General features: G+C 43.4%; 1 protein-coding gene across 2 annotated transcripts in view; it reads right to left on the reverse strand.

The window, feature by feature from the left end:
* Positions 1-19,487, reverse strand: part of cog6 (component of oligomeric golgi complex 6) — a 167,104-nt gene that overhangs the window by 126,133 nt on the left and 21,484 nt on the right. The window contains exons 1-4 of one of the 2 annotated variants that reach the window (XM_038817930.1): positions 18,255-18,387; positions 16,415-16,540; positions 12,793-12,864; positions 7,214-7,272 (exon numbers count right to left, since the gene is read on the reverse strand). In XM_038817930.1, coding sequence (XP_038673858.1) covers positions 7,214-7,272; positions 12,793-12,831 — 98 coding nt within the window. In that variant the 5' untranslated portion in view covers positions 12,832-12,864; positions 16,415-16,540; positions 18,255-18,387. Of the gene's footprint in view, positions 1-7,213; positions 7,273-12,792; positions 12,865-16,414; positions 16,541-18,254; positions 18,399-19,487 lie in introns of those variants that run through there. The other variant, XM_038817929.1, reaches the window with a different exon arrangement.

The following is a 19,487-nucleotide window of genomic DNA, read 5'->3' on the forward strand; positions in this document are numbered from 1 at the left end:
AGAACAAGTAACAACAATTTTTTTAGAAACAAATGAAATTAGGTTTACAGGTCACAGGAGTGAGGCATAAACTCTGACATGGAGGTAAGAGTGAAATTACTACGCTGAGGCTAACACTACAAAAGTATTAAAGTATTTTAGGACCATCCCTGCTGTATAGTGAGGAGAACAGGATTGCTCTGCATGAGCCAGCGATTCACATATTTTATGTAAAAAGTTGCAATTTGATAGAGGTTTATTACTTTTATTTTGATCAGAATTTTTGCCAAGACCCTAAAGCTTTGGTCCAAATAGCAAATTTCAATGGCAAATTTAAATAACATCACCCACTTAAGAGTCATACAACACAGAAAAGGACCACCATACCATTGCGTCTGCACCAGTCAAAAGCAACCACCTAATTATTCTAATCCCATTTTCCAGCACTTGGCACATAGCCTTGTATGCCTTGGCACCGTACATCTAAACACTTCTTAAATGTTATGAGGGTCTCTGCCTCCATCACCCTTTCAAGCAAAGTTCCAGACTCCCACCACCCACTAGGTGAAAAAGTTTCCCCTCACATCACCTCTAAATCTCCTGCCAATTACCTTAAATCCACACCCCCTGGTCATTGATCCCTCCACCAAGGGGAAACATTTTCTCCTGTCTACTCTCTATAGCAGGTGAACATCAGGAAATGTCTCAACTGAAAATTCTACAGATTGTTGTTGTGTGTCCTGGGTTTACTACTTCTAGTTATGTAAATATGTTAATATATCACAATACAATTGTTTCTTCATTCCTTCCTACATGCTTTTAATTGGCAAAAATACAGCGGGTGGAATTCTCCGCTCCCGCGCGACATCGGGATGGTCGTCGTGAACTCGGCCGAGTTTCACGACGGCCCCGGAGCCCGCTCCTCGCACCCTATTCACCCACCCCCAGGGGCTAGGAGCGGCGCTCCGTAAATCTCGGCCACCGGCCCTTGAGGCTTGCGTCAAGGCGGCGCGCCGAGAATGACGCGACGGCGGCATCTAAGTGACGTCAGCCGCGCATGCGCAGGTTGGCCGGCTCCAACCCGCGCATGCGCAGCTGACGTCACGACCGCTGCCGGCTCCAACCCGCGTATGCGCGGTTGCTGTCTTCCCCTCCGCTGCCCTGCAAGACGTGGCCGCTTGATCTTGCGGGGCGGCGGAGGGGAAAGAGTGCGTCCCTTGGAGACGCCGGCCCGACGATCGGTGGGCACCGATCGCGGGCCAGTCCCCTCCCGAGCACGGCCGTGGTGCTCACTCCCCTCTCCGCCCCCCCCCCCCCCCCCCCCCCCCCCCCCCCAAGCCACAAACGAAGATTTGGCGCCATGTTCACAACGGCAGCGACCAGGTGTAGTTGCCGCCGGCGTGAACAGTTCAGGAACGTCAGGCCGCCCGGCCCATCTGGGCCGGTGAATCGCCGGTCGACGTGAAAAATGGCGAGCGCCGATTCTGGGAGCGGGGGGGTTGAGAGAATCACAGGGGACGTGCCAGGGCGGCGTGTCGTGAGTCACCCAGCCCTCCCGCGATTCTCCCACCCGGCGTGGGGAGAGGAGAATCGCGCCCAGTGCAGCTCGACACGTATATATATATTTCTGAAAATTTTGATTCATACACAATAAATGTAACAAAGTACTGAAATTACTTAAGTGTATATGATTTAAAAAGAGCAACAGAATTAATTTTATTCCATGTCCAAACTGTTGCTCTGTGCATTTGATGGGATTTATTTCAAGATAAAGTAATATTTGAACATAACATTATTTAAAATTTAAAGATTGCAATTTCTGGCTTTGATTTAGTAATTTAATTATTTCCTGCTAACATGCAACTGAAGGATAAATATGTGTTCAGCAAATCCTATAAACAAACTGTAACATTTTATGAAAATACAGGCCAGTTACATTACTTATTTTAGGGGAAATGGCTGGAATCTATTAAATATTCACAGAATCTCTACAGTGCAGAAGGAGGCCATTTGGCCTACCGAGCCTACATCGACCCTCTGAAAGAGCACCATACCTAGGCCCAGACTCCACCCAATCCCCGCTACCTCACCTATCTTGCACATCTTTGGACACTAAAGGGCAATTTTAGCACGGCAAATTCACCTAACCTGCACATCTTTGGACTGTGGAAGGAAACCAGAGCACCCGGAGGAAACCTACACAGACACGGGAGAATTGTTCGAACTCCACACTCTCAGTCACCTAAGGCCGGAATTGAAACCAGGTTCCTGACGCTGTGAGACAGCACTGCTGCCGCAATGTCAATGTAATCGGGCAGAGTCAACATGGTTTTGCAAACGGGAAAACATGTTTGACTAATTTATTCAAATTTTTTGAGGAAGTAACAAATAGCGTGGATAAAGGGGAACTTGTGGATCCACTGGACTTGATTTCCAGAAGCTATTTGGCAAGGTTCCTTGTCAAAGTTTACTGAGTATAACAGGAGCTCATGATGTAGGGAGTAACATATTAGCATGGGTAGATGATTTGTTCGCTAACAGGAAACACAGTAGGCACAAATGGGTAATTTCTAGGTTGGCAAGATGTGATGTGGGGAGTGTCGCAGCAATCAGTGCAGGGGCCTCAACTCTTAACAATTTCTATCAATAACTTGGATGAAAGCACCAAATTGTCCTAATAAAAATGTACGGTTAAGGGGGGGGGGGGGGGTTGTTGGGTTACGGGTATAGGGTGGATATGTGGGTTTGAGTAGGGTGATCATGGCTTGGCACAACATTGAGGGCCGAAGGGCCTGTTCTGTGCTGTACTGTTCTATGTCTATGTCTATGTATGATTGCTAAATATGCTGAAGGTACAAAGTTAGGTAGGAAAGTAAGTTGTAAAGAAGGCACAAGGAATTTGCAAAAAAATTGAATGGGCAAAGATTTGGCATATGGAGTGTAATGTGGGAAAATGTGAACTTCTCCACTTTGGCAGGAAGAACAGAAATTATTTATTAAAGAGAGATTGCAGAACTCTGAGATTGAGGGATCTGGATGTCTCGATGCATGAATCACAAAACGTTAGTGTGCAGGTGTACAGCAGGCAAATGGAATGCTGTTATTTATTGCAAGGGGAATGGAATATAAAAGTAGGAATGTTTTGCTAACAGCATTGGTGCGACAATATCTGCAGTATTGTGCACAGTTTTGGTATCCTTATTTAAGAACAGATATAAATACTTTAGACACAGCTCCACAGCTCAGAGGAGGTTCACTTAACTGATAACTGGGATTGGGGGAGTTACCTTATGAGCAAAGGTTGAACTGCATCAATTGGAGTTTAGAACAATGTGTGACTAAAGCAATTAAGATTCTGAGGGGACTTGACAGGCTTGATGCTGAAAGGATGTTTCCCGTTGTGGGAGAGACTATGACATGGGGACATAGTTAAAAATAAGCAATCTCCCATTTAAGGCAATAATGAGAAGATACTTTCTCAGAGAGGAGAGACAGGGTCATTGAATATTTTTACGGCAGAGATAGATAATTTTTCTTTTCTTTATAAATTTTGAGTCTCCAATTCATTTTTTCCAATTAAGGGGCAATTTAGCTTGGCCAATCCACCGACCCTTTGCACATCTTTGGGTTGTGGGGGTGAAACCCACGCAAACATGGGGAGAATGTGCAAACTCCACACGGACAGTGACCCAGAGCCAGGATCGAACCTGGGACCTCGGCGCCGTGAGGCAGCAATGCAGAGGTTGATGGATTTTTGATTCACAAGGGAGTCAAAGGTTATCGGGAGTTGGTTATCGAGCCATTGTCTTACTAAATGCAGGGAAGGTTCAAGAACTTGAATGGACTAATTCTGCTCCCAATTCGTAAATTTGTAAAAATGAGTATCACTTTCACACTTCAAATTGATTGCATTTCCAAAAGCACTGATTTTAAGCTTGTGTTTTCAATTATTCTCAGTATGAAACTAATAAGAAAATCCATAGTGCAGAAAGAGAATGGTTGATTAGTAGTCACAGAGCTGTAAGAACGTAACAAATAACTTAATTTACAAAATAAATGAGTATTATCTATTAAACACGGAGGAACTTGGTTAACACATTACTCAAGCATTTCATTCAACCACTCCCAATAGTTTAGCTTCTTTGGTATATTAGCGGAGTTTGGGAATAAGCATTGTAATCAATAGTTGACAGCTACTCTAAAGGTAAAAAAAAATTAGCCACTGCAACCCAGCAGAGCTCTAATAATCTTTAGATTACTATATTTAATCTGTTTTAGTAAATCTGATTAATCAAACCACAAATGCATACGTTCATTTTTTTCTTTGCTATTGCAGTTAACAGTTACCAAGTCCAGAACCAGCCATGGAGACACTCTCACTTCATCGTCATTTAAGTTTGAAACAAATGACATTTTGGCAGATGAGTGGTTTTCACAGAAATAGCATCTCGTACAATTCTGATCAAAATTTGTCAGATTTCTTAGGAACAGTAGTCAGGAATTTTCTTTCCCCTTTTCACCGTGTCTTCTTTAATACTGGTCTTAGCAAATCTTTCTGTTTTAAGATGAGATAAACAACAAGATAGGCACTTCAAGAATCAGCAGCTCCATACCAACAATGGTCAAGGATCTGTCACAATTCAAATCAGAAAGAGCATATCTACTTCAACATCTATTCAGGATTTATCCAGTCACTTTAAGTTTGGTTACTGCATGTTGGGAGAGAATCTTTACTGTTTCAATTTACTTGATGCTGCTGATTCATCATCCACATGTTGAAGCAAATGCAAACCTTCACAAAGGCATTACTTTTCTGCATATTGCAAAGCAAGAGAAACCATTTGATATGGTCTGATGCTTTCTTTTCAAAAGTAAATAAAGTAAAAGCAATGACTTTAGGTCTAGAATCAAGATTGAGTTCGGGAAACCAAAACCTGAATTTGATAAGCTTTGCTCAGCAATGAAACACACCGCGTTTTCTGTATTCCAGATTTAAACTTTAAGAGTATCAAAAGCATATTCCATACATTCCCAGCTCAAGTTACCCAGTGCTTACAGTTACATCTATCCCCTAAAGTAATCCCTAGCATTTGTGTTGATATGTGAAAATGTATGCAAAAATATAACAAGACTTCATATCAATGTTAGTTTTGTACCAAGGTATCCCACTAAAACAGATGTTAATCGGAGTCAAAGGGAAGGCTCCAGTGACTAGACTCCGAAGACAATGGAAATTTATCATGGGTGTTGGAGGTCATTCAACGTAGCCTCAGCACATCACTACATGGGTTCCTCACAGAAGTGTCCTCTGCCCAACTCTCTTTAGTTACAATATCATGAACTCCATCTTTAAGTCTGGACTGAGGCTGCACAATGGCAATTCCACAGCATCCAGCTCCCTTCACCATTACTCGGATTGTTAAGAGCCTTCAGGAGGACCTGGACACAATTCAGACTTGGACTGACAAATGGCAGCTAAGATTTTCTAGGTAATGACCAGTTTAAATAAGATAAATCCTACTCTTATCTCCGCTGACCTTTAAAGGCACCACCACTTCTGACATCCAATAACATCCTGAGGATCACCAGAAATTTACCTGGACCAGTCAGATTAACAAATTGCCTTCAAGGATTGAGGCTGGGTGATCTATCTTGACTGCATCACCTCCTGAATTATCAACGTGTGTATATCCCCTACAAAGGCTCAAATGGTGAGCGTGATGGAATTCACATTATTCACATGGGTGAGTGCAGCTGCAACAACACTCAAACTTGAAACCAATTAGAAGAGAATTGTTTGCTTGATTAGCTCCCCAGCCATTGAAATCATGATGCACTCCCTCATCACTAGCACCGTAGCAACAGTTTATTTACTTCTTATAGGATTCACTACAGAAACTCACCAAGCTTCATTGAATCATGCAAGACAGAAGGGGACCTATCATCTGACTTACCGTGCCTCTGTCATGTGCTTGAAAGATCTATCCAATTTGTGACTATGCCAACAGCACCTCCTTTGCTTAGTGAACTAACCACCAGATGTACAGGAAATATTATATTGTGGTAACCTCAAAATTCCTCTTCTAAGTCCATAATAACCTGATGGGACACATGCTGTTGTTCCTCCATTTGTTGTTTGGCCAATGTTGTATAATTCCCTAACCACCACTTTATGAGCACTACAGGAACTACATGAAGATCAAGGAGAAGACCCACCAACACTTCCCATGATAACTATGGATCGGTCATAAAGTGGCATGGCCAATGACCCCCAAACCCCAAGGACAGATACAAATCTAATAGAACTTAGATAAAGGTAAAGTCACCATCGTTCCAGATGACCATAGCCTGCTTTCCCCTTTGAGCAGGAGGGCTGACTGGTGGTGATTTAACCTGAGGATCACCACACCTCATGAATAACCTCAGCCGGTACAGGAATTGAACCCGTGTAGCTGGCCTCACTGCATCACAAATCAACTGTCCAGCCAACTGAGCTAAACGGGTCCATAAAAACATATCCGGCTTTATAATGGATTTCTTAGTTTCGGAATCACAGTAAGAAAAACGATGGATGATTTGGAAAGGTAGGCTAGATACAACAATGGTATTCTCCTGCCCAAAACTTTACTCAGCCATTATGTGCAAATATGTAGAACTGCTTCAAATAAATCTGTTTCTGCTTTTCTGATCTTTGGGACTTGCCTCACTGATGACTGCAGCCACACAAATAAATGGCAGCAAATAACAGTGTTTCACAACATCACTCCAGCTCTGCTACTAATACTTCCAAAGCAATTCACACTCTGCCACGAGCCCTAATTTAACATAACAAACTGTCAAAGTCGAGGCAGCCCACAGCAACAGCACTATGGTGTACAGACAACCTTTGACCCACTAGTTTTTGTGCATTGACAATGACCAACATCGCCCAGCCGTCGAACAAAGAAAATTGCTCACCATTCCAAAGGAAACTTAAAATATTAAAACAAAAAGTGATTAAAGAAGTCCCCACAGTGTCCAACAGGCATGAGAGGCCTCAATTGAGCCAACAGACACCACATGGTCCCTCTCCAACGACACCCGGGAAACACACTTAATAGTGCACAAAAATCCTTATTGGATATTCAGAGCACATTGACATTCAATGTAGAACATATCTTTAAAGTGGCAGAGCTAAGCAGAAGAAGAAAGCCCCAATAGCCTCCATGGCCTGTAAATGACATGCATTACTTACTTTTCTGATTGAAGCTTAGTAGTTTTAATGATCAGGTCTTGTGTCTGTTCCTTTGCTAGCTGGAAATGAAAACATAAAACTTGCGTTTTACTGTTAGGTACTGGAGGAAAGTCAAATACATCCACGGTCTAACATCTTTGGAACACACCAACAATTTCTACACAAATAGATATTTTACTCATTTCATAGAATACCTTCAGTGAAGGAGGCCATTCAGCCCATCGAGTCTGCACCGGCCCTATTCCTATCTACCCATACCCACTTCCCCCCTAATCCTGTAACCCCATAACCTAAGCTGCACATCCCTGGACACTAACAGCCTTCCCGTAATAGCCTCCCCGGACAGGCGCCGGAATGTGGCGACTAGGGGCTTTTCACAGTAACTTAATTGAAGCCTACTCGTGACAATAAGCGATTTTCATTTCATAAGGGACAATTTAGCATGGTCAATCCACCTAATCTGCACATCTTTGGACTATGGGAGGAAACCAGGGAATCCGGAGGAAACCCAGACACGGGGAGAACGTACAGACTCCACACAGACATTGACCCAAGCTGATATTGAGCCCTAGTGCTGTGATGCAGCAGTGCTAACCACTGTGCCACCCATGTATACAAACCTAAGTCAAGAATGAAAGTTACATTCACGCATATGATTTTTCCAGCCAGAACACAGCTTTAACCTTCTTCTAACTCCCATCTCACCAAAGGGGGAGGGATTAGTAGCCTGCTCCCAGGCTTATGTGATTGGCATTCGGAAAGTTATATTAGGAGGTTATGTCAGAGCAACCCAAGATGACTGTCTTCCAAATTTGAAAAAACAACTATTTGAGAAAACTGCAGCACCTGGTCTCCAACCAGCAACAAAAATAGAAACTCATCCTGTGGAGTTTTGGCAGGTTCCCATGTTCTATTACCCAGTTCCCCTCCTCTTCCAACTCTACTTTCCTTCTGTGTCCACCCCTACAAAGTAACTTGCAACAGCACCTTCAAATTCCCAGTTGCATAATCTTGAGCCTTCCATTCACTTTGACATTTCTGCCAAACTAAACCTTTGCCTTCACCTTTAATTTACCTGTCCTGGGCAGCGCGGTGACGCAGTGGTTAGCACTGCTGCCTCAAGGTGTTGAGGACCCGGGTTCGATCCCGGCTCCGGGTCACTGTCCATGTGGAGTTTGCACATCCCCCCGCGTCTGCGCTAGTCTCACCCCCACAATCCAAAGATGAGCAGGTATGTGTATTGGCTACCTAAGAAAGACAAAGACCCAACGGAATGTGGGTCATACAGACCCATATCTCTGCTGAATGCAGACGCCAAAATACTGGCCAAAATCCTAGCCAAAAGGCTAGAAGACTGTGTACCTGAGGTGGTCACAGAGGACCAGACGGGCTTTGTCAAAGGTAGACAGCTGACCGCGAACATCAGGCGCCTGCTGAACGTGATAATGACCCCCTCCGGGGAGAGAACACAAGAGGTGATCGTCTCCCTGGACGCAGAAAAGGAAATACCTCATAGAGGTACTGGAGCGGTTCGGGCTTGGAACAGGGTTCACCGCTTGGGTAAAGCTCCTGTACAACGCTCCCATGGCGAGTGTACAGACCAACAATACCAACTCCCAATACTTCCAGCTGCACAGGGGCACCAGACAAGGATGCCCACTGTCCCCGCTGCTGTTCGCACTAGCAATTGAACCGCTAGCAATCGCGCTCAGGGCAGCAAAAAATTGGAGGGGGATCCGAAGGGGAGGTAGACAGCACAGAGTCTCACTCTATGCGGATGATCTGCTCCTCTATATCTCGGACCCACAAAGCAGCATGGACGGAATCATCGCGCTCCTGAAAGAGTTTGGAGCCTTCTCGGGCTACAAACTCAACATGAGCAAAAGTGAGATCTTCCCAGTACACCCGCAAGGGGGGGGGGGGGGGGGGGGGGGGGGGGGGGCGGCAGCACTAAAGGGGCTGCCGTTCAAACAAGCCCGACATAAATTCCGCTACCTGGGGATCCAAATAGCCCATGACTGGAAAGGGATCCACAAATGGAACCTCACCAGCCTGACGGAGGAAGTTAAAAAGGACCTGCAAAGATGGAACACACTCCCGCTCTCCCTCGCGGGGAGAGTTCAGACGATCAAAATGAACGTACTGCCCAGGTTCCTCTTCCTGTTTAGATCCATTCCGATCTACATCCCCAAGGCCTTTTTCAAAGCGCTGGACAAACTCATCATGGCGTTCGTATGGGGGGGTAAAAATGCTAGGATCCCAAAGAAGGTCTTACAAAAAACAAAAACCAGGGGAGGGTTAGCCCTCCCGAATCTACAATTCTACCACTGGGCAGCAACAGCCGAGCGAGTAAGGGGATGGATCCAGGAGCCAGAAGCTGAGTGGGTGCGTGCGGAGGAGGCCTCCTGCATGGGAACCTCCCTCCGGGCCCTCGCCACGGCAGCACTCCCATCCCCACCCAAAAAACACTCCAGCAGCCCAGTGGTGACAGCCACCCTCCAATCCTGGAACCAACTGCGGCAGCAACTTGGCCTGACCAAAATGTCGAACAGGGCTCCCATCTGCAACAACCATAGGTTCAAACCAGCACTGACCGACGCCACCTTCAAAAGGTGGAGGCAGGACGGGGGGACACTGACAGTCAGGGACCTATACACGGACGACAGGATCGCAACACTGGACGAACTGACAGAGAAATTTCAGCTAGCTGGGGGGAAACGAGCTACGGTACCTGCAGCTCAAAAACTTCCTACGAAAGGAGACAAGGACGTACCCACAACCGCCACGACAGACACTACTGGAAGACCTACTGGACGCAAGTATCCTAGAGAAAGGGAACTGTAGTGACATGTATGACCGACTGGTAGATAGGGACGACACCGTACTGGACGCAACAAGGAGGAAATGGGAGGACGACCTGGGGATGGAGATCGGGTGGGGACTCTGGAGCGAAGCACTGCATAGGGTCAACTCCACCTCCACGTGCGCAAGGCTCAGCCTGACGCAACTAAAAGTGGTACATAGAGCCCACTTAACAAGAACCCGTATGAGTAGGTTCTTCCCGGAGGTGGAAGACAGATGTGAACGGTGCCAAAGAGGCCCGGCCAACCACGCCCACATGTTCTGGTCTTGCCCCAGACTCGTGGAGTACTGGACAGCCTTCTTCGAGGTAATGTCCAAAGTGGTGGGAGTGAGGGTGGAGCCATGCCCGATAGTGGCGGTCTTCGGGGTTTCAGAACAGCCAGATCTATTCCTGGGGAGGAGGACGGATGCCCTTGCCTTTGCCTCCCTGATCGCCCGCCGTAGAATCCTGTTTGGCTGGCGGTCAGCAGCACCGCCCAGAGCTGCGGACTGGCTGTCCGACCTCTCGGAATCTCTCCAAATGGAGAAAATCAAATTTGCCATCCGAGGGTCGGACGACGGCTTCCACAGAACGTGGGAGCCATTCATGCAACTGTTCCGGGACCTATTTGTGGCCAATGTACAAGAGGAAGAATAGTCGGGGGAAGGTAGCGGGAGGGGGGGGGGGGGGCTACAGGTTCGTTACGGGGGTTCGATGGCTAGCTAAGGCCCAAAACCAAACTAAATAAACATGTTGAGGGGGGGGGGGGGGGGGGGGGGGGGCGCAGTTACTACTACGAAGATGCTTACCTGTAAATATGTATGTTAATTTTTGCGTGTTTGTTTTTTTTTCTTTCTCCTAACAATTTGTAATTTGTTCAATATAAAATATGAAAACTGAATAAAAACATTTATAAAAAAAAAGGTATGTGTATTGGCCACGCTAAATTGCCCCTTAATTGGAAAAAAAAAGCATTGGGTACTCTAAATTTATTTATTTTTTAATTTGCCTGTCCTGCACAAAAACTAATAAACTCTCCCTATCCATCCTCCGAAATACAACCTGAATCTTGCACCATGAGATCTAAAGAACTCAATCTTGAACATTTATGGCAGAAGTTGTTTGGGCTAAATCATTGTGGAATGCAGAGATAATACCTAACTTGACTACATAACAAATCGCCTTTTTAAATCAGTCTCCCATGCCTCCTGCTTTGATACTGCTAACAAACAAAATTCATGGACTTCTTTGTCACTAAGATTGAGACCATCTGTGCAGCTACGTCTACTACGTCACTCCTTTCCCCTGGCATACCAAGGCAAACGTTCAGGTACACGGAGGGAGAATTCATCTTTCGGGACTTGTGGGAGGAAACTGCAGCACCCGGAGGAAATCCACGCAGACGCAGAAAGAGTGTGCAGACTCAGCACAGACAGTGACCCAAGCCGGGAATCGAATGCGGGTCCTTGGCGTTGTGAGGCAACAGTGATAATCATTGTGCTACTGTGCCACCCAGGTTAGTACCGTGCAGTTTAGGTGCCTGCTGCAACGTTGTCAGGTGGTTATCATTGTTTAAATTTTCTTCATGTTCAAATCCCTCAATGGCCTGCCCCTGTCTGTCTTGGTCACGTCCTCCAGATTTACAATCCTCAGAGAATTCCACATTCCCCCAGTTCGCACATTTTTTTGTATCCTTCAGTTCCTTCACGCCATCATTAAGTATTCGCAGGCCTCAGGTTTTAGAACTCCCTCTCTAAATTAGTCTATTTCTCCACCTCCTTTATGGCACCCTTTAAATATTATGCCTTTACCATGCTTTATCTGGCTCATATCAATTTGCATCTAATTATGCACCTGTAAAGTGCCTTGAGATGTTTTATTCTCTTAAAAGTGCTGCATAAATATAAGTTGTTTAACGTTAAGCCAATGTGAAACAATAAAATTTAAGTAAAGAAAATACTCTGAATCTTGTGTTACTGAAGTGTAAATTATATTTAGTCACGAAATACAAGAAGCTTGACACCATCCAGGACAAAGCAGCCCGCTTGATTGCTCCCACTTCCACAGACATTCAAACCCTCCACCACCGACGAACAGTAGCAGCCATGTGCACCATCTACAAGAGGCACTGCAGTAACTCACCAAGGTTCCTTAGACAGCACCTTCCAAACCCACAACTACTACCATTAAGAAGGAAAAGAGCAGCAGATACTTGGGAACCCCATCACCTGGAGGTTCCCCTCCAAGTCACTCACCACCCTGACTTGGAAATATATTGCTGTTCCTTCACTGTCACTGGGGCAAAATCCTGGGATTCCCTTTCTAATAGCACAGTGGGTGTACCTACACCACAGGTACTGTCGCGGTTCAAGAAGGCAACTCACCACCACCTTCGGATGGGCAACTAGGGATGGGCAATAAATGCTGGCCTAACCAGTGACACCCATATCCCATAAAAAAATGTTTATAAACTCCTCCAAAGCAGATAAAATCCACAGGCAGTGTGCATCTTTATTGTTAGTAGGCTGGTAGAAATGGTCTCCTGCTTTAACCTCATCATAGGCGTACAGAAGTCATAGGGTAATGGAAATCATCTGCCAGCACTAATCCCAAAAACATATGTAACACATGAAAATAGAAAAGGTAACAGTAGTAAGTGTCTCTCGTGTACTGTGTAATATTAACTCAGCTATGTTCCTCTGCGGTCTGTGAGAGGTGTGGTTTTTGTACTTCTTACCTTTAAACGGCTGGTCATATCCTGGCAGCAGGCACTCATTGCTTGGACATCTTCATGAACACCCTCCAGTTCCTAGGAGTGTGAAATCAACATGCTATTTAGATTTAAAAAATCAAAACACTGCTCAAAATCTGAAATAAAAACAGTAAAAAAATGGAAAATCTCAGCAGGTTTTGCAGCATCTATGGATCGGTTCCAATGAAGTCACATTGGACTGGAAACATTAACTCTAATTCTCTCTCCATAGACACAGCCAACCTGCCATTTTCATAAAGAAGAAATGTTCTCATGATGGGATTTTTTTTCTGTCCAAAATAAAATTATCCTTTGATTAACTGCATAATTGGTTTAAAAAAAACCAACAGAGGATAAAGAAAGATTGGATGAAAACTCATCATCTCTGAACAGCATCGGCAGAATCACAATGCCTGTTCGTGGTGTTTGACTCAGTGAAACGAAAAACAACCACCTACAATTATAGACATTATTCGAGTAATGAGTGTCTTAAGGTACCCCATAGAGACAAAAGTAACGGCTGAGTAATAGTTACAGATTTAGTAGAAGTGACCAAATCATGACCAAGAGCTGGGATTTGAGGAGGCTTTTGATGATGGCTGGAGAAGTAGCAAGATAGAGAGCAGTGATGGATCAAGGTGACCATAAGTCCCTACCACCAAGGATATGGTCGAGAGGGTGGGGAAAAGGATCATCGGATCACACCAAATGTCCAAACTTTTAGATCAAGTCTGCCAATCCAAGCCTCAGAGTTGCCAGAATTTCCTCTGATTCCACAACTTCCCAATTATATATTAAAGAAATAATTGTACCACATCACCGGTGAAGACACTTTTTAGAGACAATCCTGGGAACTTGTGTTAAGAATTGGGAGTGGTCTGTAGATTTATGGCTAGAAACTCTGTTTACAATCAAAGTCAATAAAACAGTAAACATGCTAGCAACACAATGTATATTGTTGTCTACCTTCCTACCACCTAATGCACTCTCTTCACAAGAGAACATTATAAATTCCTATTCAAACATGCTTATATATGGGGCTCTCAAAGAGTGTTAATTGAAGAGTTTACTGCATTAAAGCAAACGTATGCTGGTTTAAAACTAAACCCTTTAACATTAATGAAAATACAACTTTGCATTTTGGGTTTATAAAGGTAACCAGTCCACATGTACACCAAGGACAGAAAGGCTAGAATCTGAGAGGTCAGAGGTAGGTTCTTTACACAGAGAGTGGTGGGTGTGTGGAATGCACTGCCAGCAGAGGAGGCAAAGTCAGAGTCATTAGGGACATTTAAGCGACTCTTAAGACAGGCACATGGACAGCAGTAAATTGAAGGGGTGTAGGTTAGGTTGATCTTAGATTAGGATAAATGGTCGGCACAACATCGTGGGCTGAAGGACCTAAACAGTGCTGTACTGTTCTATGTTCTATCTATCTCTATAATACAACTCTTGAAGTCTCCACTGAACTGATAAATCATAGTTGAGCCAAAATACCCACTACAGGGAAGTAAAATATATTGTGTTCATTATTTGGTGATCCCTTTTACAAATTCTCTGGTCAAAGTTATTGGTTCTGATAAAAGAAAAATATATTGTCATCTAATTCTCATGGATTCTAAATCAACCAACTCCTGCAAACAGAAGAAAAATAAGAAAAATATTTGAGGCATAAAATATTGTGTAAGTTGAGAAAGCCTCCTGTATAAGAACTAGCCTTAATGAAAAAAGGCCTGAACACTGCCTTTCACAATCCCTTCAGATAAAATTACTGGGTCACCATATATCTTTTCTTTGCATTAAGGACAACAGTAGGTGGCTCACTAGTTTGTGCATAACAACAATTAACTATTCAAGGTTGCTGAAACAGGGGGAGCAGTAGAAACATAACTTTCAGCAAAAGATTTGGAAAATGAATTTAATTGGTTTCCCTCCGTTGCATGGTGATTTAATAGCGACCTGGAAGGATTAATTGGCACACCACTTTCACAGTGCAGAAATTTAACAAATTGCATTTTTTTAAGCAAACTGAAAGCTAGCGTATATAGCAGACATTTAGAAATTACGATTACATTTGGAGTCCAATTAAAGTGTCCATGTTAAGTGTCTTGTTTTCCAATAAAACTGAAGTTATAAATCTGGATTCAATATGAAGCCAATACCCAGTCACATCAGGTCCTGACCACAGAATTACACTACAACTGGAGCATTGGCACAAAGCAATCTTGCACTGTGTAAACACAACAATTGTCATGCAATTGTAGCCTCAGTGTCATTCTTTTTTTGATTGATTGATATTTATTGTCACATGTACCGAAGTGCACTGAAAAGTATTTTTCTGCAGCCAAGGGAACGTACACAGTGCGTACATGAAAAAATGAAAATCGCTTATCGTCACAAGTAGGCTTCAATGAAGTTACGGTGAAAAGCCCGTAGTTGTCACATTCCGGCGCCTGTCCGGGGAGGCTGGTACGGGAATTGAACCATGCTGCTGGCCTGCTTGGTCTGCTTTAAAAGCCAGCGATTTAGCCCTGTGAGCTACACCAGCCCCTGGTTGTCTACATAGTAGACAAAAGAATAATCGGCAGAGTACATTGACAGTGGCGCATCAACAAAATAGTGATTGGTTAGTGCGGGACAAGGCCAAACAAGAGCAGCATAGGGCGTCGTGAATAGTGATTTTACAGGGAACAGATCAGTCCACGGTAGAGTCGTTGAGGAGTCTAGTAATTGTGGCAAAGAAGCAGTTCCTTTGTCTGGATGTGCAGGTCTTCAGACTTCTATACCTTCTGCCTGATGGAACCGTCTGGAAGAGGGCAAGGCTTGGGTGTGAAGGGTTTCTGACAATGCTGGCTGCCTTCCTGAGGCAGCGGGAGGTGTATACAGAATCAATAGGAGGGTTGCAAGCTTGTGCGATGCGTTGGGCTGAGTTCACCACACTCTGCAGTTTCTTGCAATCTTGGGCCGAGCAGTTGCCTTACCAAGCTGAATATGAGATTTTATAAGATGATTATGTCTTGAGACATAATTCCAAGAAAAATGAAGGAATTAAGAGGGTCTGGTGACCAGCTCTGAATCCTGTCTCACATGAAGCTTAGCTGCTATGGAGGCTTGGAGGGGGAGGGGTCAGGTTGACTTACTGGAAAGAAGTTGCAAGGTGTTCTCACCTTAAAACATGGCAAGAACAGCAGTGCTGACAACAGATGGACTTTTAGGAAATGATTGAATGGAAAAGAAACAGTGTCCTGTTTTGAGTGCATTTTGCAGAGAAAATGTTAAGAGCATTGAAAAAGTTGATATTTTTCAACTTTTATTATAAAATGAAGCTATTTTGCTGCGAGTCATGAATAATTTCCATTACTCTGTCACGATGATGGAGTAAAAACTATGGAATTACTTCAGGAAATACTGGGCATAAGACCCGTCTTTAAATTTGAACATGCAAACCAAACTTGACTGAAGATGTGAAGTCAGCCACTGGCTGAATTCCTACAGGGTGATTCTCCAAGGGACAATGGAATCCCTCCCTGTTTCCAGGCGAGGTACTTCCAAAGCATAAACAAATTATCATCACTGCTGGAGCAAAGAGACTTAATGGCCATCTCACCTCAAGAGATCTTATGAGTAATGCCTCGATGGAATTGTGGATTCACCTTCCCAGTTGGAATATGCAACGAATGGGTGAAAAGCTGCCTCAATGCCTGTCTGCCTGTGTGCGACCAAGTGTTGCAAGCTGAAAAGAAGCCAGAAAGCACAAAATAGCTTTTCTTGCAGGTATAACTTGAATCTCTCTCTCTCTCTCTGGCTGTGGATGTCAGCTCCAAATAACAAAAGGGTTGAAACTAAAAAAATAACTAGGAAGCTTCTCTGCCAAACTACAGAACACTCGAATTGAAAACTCAACTGTTCACCTGCTGATGTCAACCCTACTGGAACCTCGAAACTTACTATTCACCTATTGAAGCCAAGTCTACTGGAATCTCGAATTGTAATGGCCACCACGGAACATCATCCACTCCTCACGAGTCAAAAACTGTTCCATATACCCTTTTTCTTTTAGTTACTTACTTTAGGCTCAATTCTGACTTTGAATCCATGTGAATGTATATGAATGGGAACTACCGTTCTTTCATTTCCTTTTAGTCATTAATAAACCCACTCGCTCTTTAACTCATGAAAATCTGGTTAAATTGGCTCACTTTTACAATTTAACTATTGGTTCTGGGAAAAGGCACCTGTGGAAAGGGGTCTTTTTAGATTAAATCCTGTCGCTATCACCAGAGGGGGTTAGATAAAGACAGGGAGCCAGTTCATCCCTCCTCATATGGGCTTGTAATAATTTGGTGGTATCCTAACCAGACGGTGACAAATCGAGGAGTCTTGCCCAGATTAATAACTTTGTGGTACCTCGTAACAACTCACACCTCTAGATTATTAGCCCAGGTCTCTGGACTCTGGTCCAGTTAACATAATCACTATGTTATAATCCCTGATATAGTCTAGTCAGATGCAGATATTAACGATTCTGGAATGAATGAAGTCAGGGATATGCGGGAGGTCAGAACTGAAGGAGCACTGTCGGATGAGCCAGCTGTGGATGAGACATTAAAACAAGACTGTCTGCCCTCTCAAGTAACATAAAAGATTAATTGGCACGGTATCAGTAAGGGCTGGGGAACTCTTGTTACTGGTGCCCTGGCCAAACTTTTATCCATCTGCCATCATCACCAACTGATTGTCTATTCATTATTTCATTACTGTTTGTCAGATCTTACGGTGTCCAAATTGTATATCCCATTTCTCCAGTTACAACAGTTTCTACACTTTAAAAGTAGTTCATTAGCTGTGTCATGAAGGTACCATATTAATGCAAAGGATTTCTTTCCCTCCTGCAAGAAAAAAAATCACATTATTACTTCAAAGTATATCAGGCAGTAGAGGACATAAATTGGTGAAAAATATGTTGAGAATCAATGTGCGAGTGATCTGCCAGATTTGGTAATCATGGTAAAATATTGGGATCATCCAAAATGGAATTATTCCACAGTGGGTCAGTTAAAGCAGTAAAGGGATGACCTTTAATGGGCCAAATGGCCATTTCATGCACCCCCAACCCACCACCATTTCTTATATCCATGTGATCACCCAGATTTTAAAAGTACAAAGTTCAAGTCTGGTCATGTCATCTCTTCTCTCGCTCTACCAATATGAAGAATACCACTTCAGAACAAGTTCCATGCAGCAATCTTGTTGAAAGCTATCAAAAACTTCCTAATGAGTAGAGACATATTTAATTTTTGTTGGATACAAACATACAAAATGATCTTTGGTTGTCAGTTTACTCCAATTCCTTTTTAGTTTTTTTTAAAAAGACCTTAATTTATAATATCACTCAACACTTCACAAGTCGCAAGTCCTCTTCATTGTCAGAGATGTTTGACACGTACCTCTTTGACTTCTTTGAACACACGTACAAATTCTTCATTGATGGACAAGCTACGCCGCTCAATGTCTCCTCGCAGGTTTCTCCTCGTACGTAAACTATTCTCAGTAAAGAATACAGACAGGGCTTTAAGAGCCTCCAACATGTCCTGTGAATTGAAAAGGTATATTTTATAATTTAATAGGAAATGTACTGCATTGAGACTGTGCACTGTTAAAATTTTTAAATTACAAGTTGAAGAGCTGATTACTTTGTCTTTACTGTCCTTACTATGGGGAATGATCATAAAACTATTGTAAAGCAGCACAATTTTGTAACTTGACGCTTTAGACTTGCATTTAAAGCTGATAGTACAGTGAACCACAAGTAAATGCACAGCGTTCAGAGGATGATAGGACTGCAGCTCTACTGCATTAAGCTTTTATAGTCCCAACGCTACATGTTTTGTCATTTTAAAAATTAAATTCAAGGTTCTCATCAACTCTACATTTAAATTCACAGCGCTGAGGTCCCAGGTTCGATCCCGGCTCTGGGTCACTGTCTGTGTGGAGTTTGCACATTCTCCCCGTGTCTGCGTGGGTTTCGCCCCCCCAACCCAAAAATGTGCAGAGTAGGTGGATTGGCCACGCTAAATTGCCCCTTAATTGGAAAAAATAATTGGGTAATCTAAATTTATTTTTAAAAAACTCTACATTTAAATAAATGAAGTTGTAGTAACAAAAAAATCATCAACATCACATATTTTAGCAATAGAGTACATCTCTGTATAAAACAATGGCTTTACAAGAAGCTCATTTCCAAGAATTTGGGACATGTCTGTAAGAAGCCTGTCAAAGCAAGTCCTTTTGAAAAATGAGATTGAAGAAATCCTTAGAGGAACAAGAACTACCATGAATCACTGGCAAATTAATAGTTACTGGGAAATTCCTTCAAGAAACTGGAGCCCCTATGAATCACTGTGACAAATGAAAGTATCACAGAGAACCAATGTATTTTATTGAAAATAGGTAATAAGGATTTCAAGGCTTTATTGATTGTAGGGTTAATGAATGTTTCTACTTCTGTAACAGTGTTAAGTCTAGTTAAATGCCTAGCTGTTTCAAACACAACAATCCCAACAATTCAACATCTCAATGGGTATAGATGGTAAGTACCTATGGTATACAGGCCAAGACAGTTGTGGGATAGGCCCTTGGATCGTCTTGCTTTGGCTGAAGATTGGCATGTGTTTATAGGT

The sequence above is a fragment of the Scyliorhinus canicula genome, chromosome 14, assembly GCF_902713615.1.
Source record: "Scyliorhinus canicula chromosome 14, sScyCan1.1, whole genome shotgun sequence".
In the NCBI taxonomy this organism is placed as follows: Eukaryota; Metazoa; Chordata; class Chondrichthyes; order Carcharhiniformes; family Scyliorhinidae; genus Scyliorhinus; species Scyliorhinus canicula.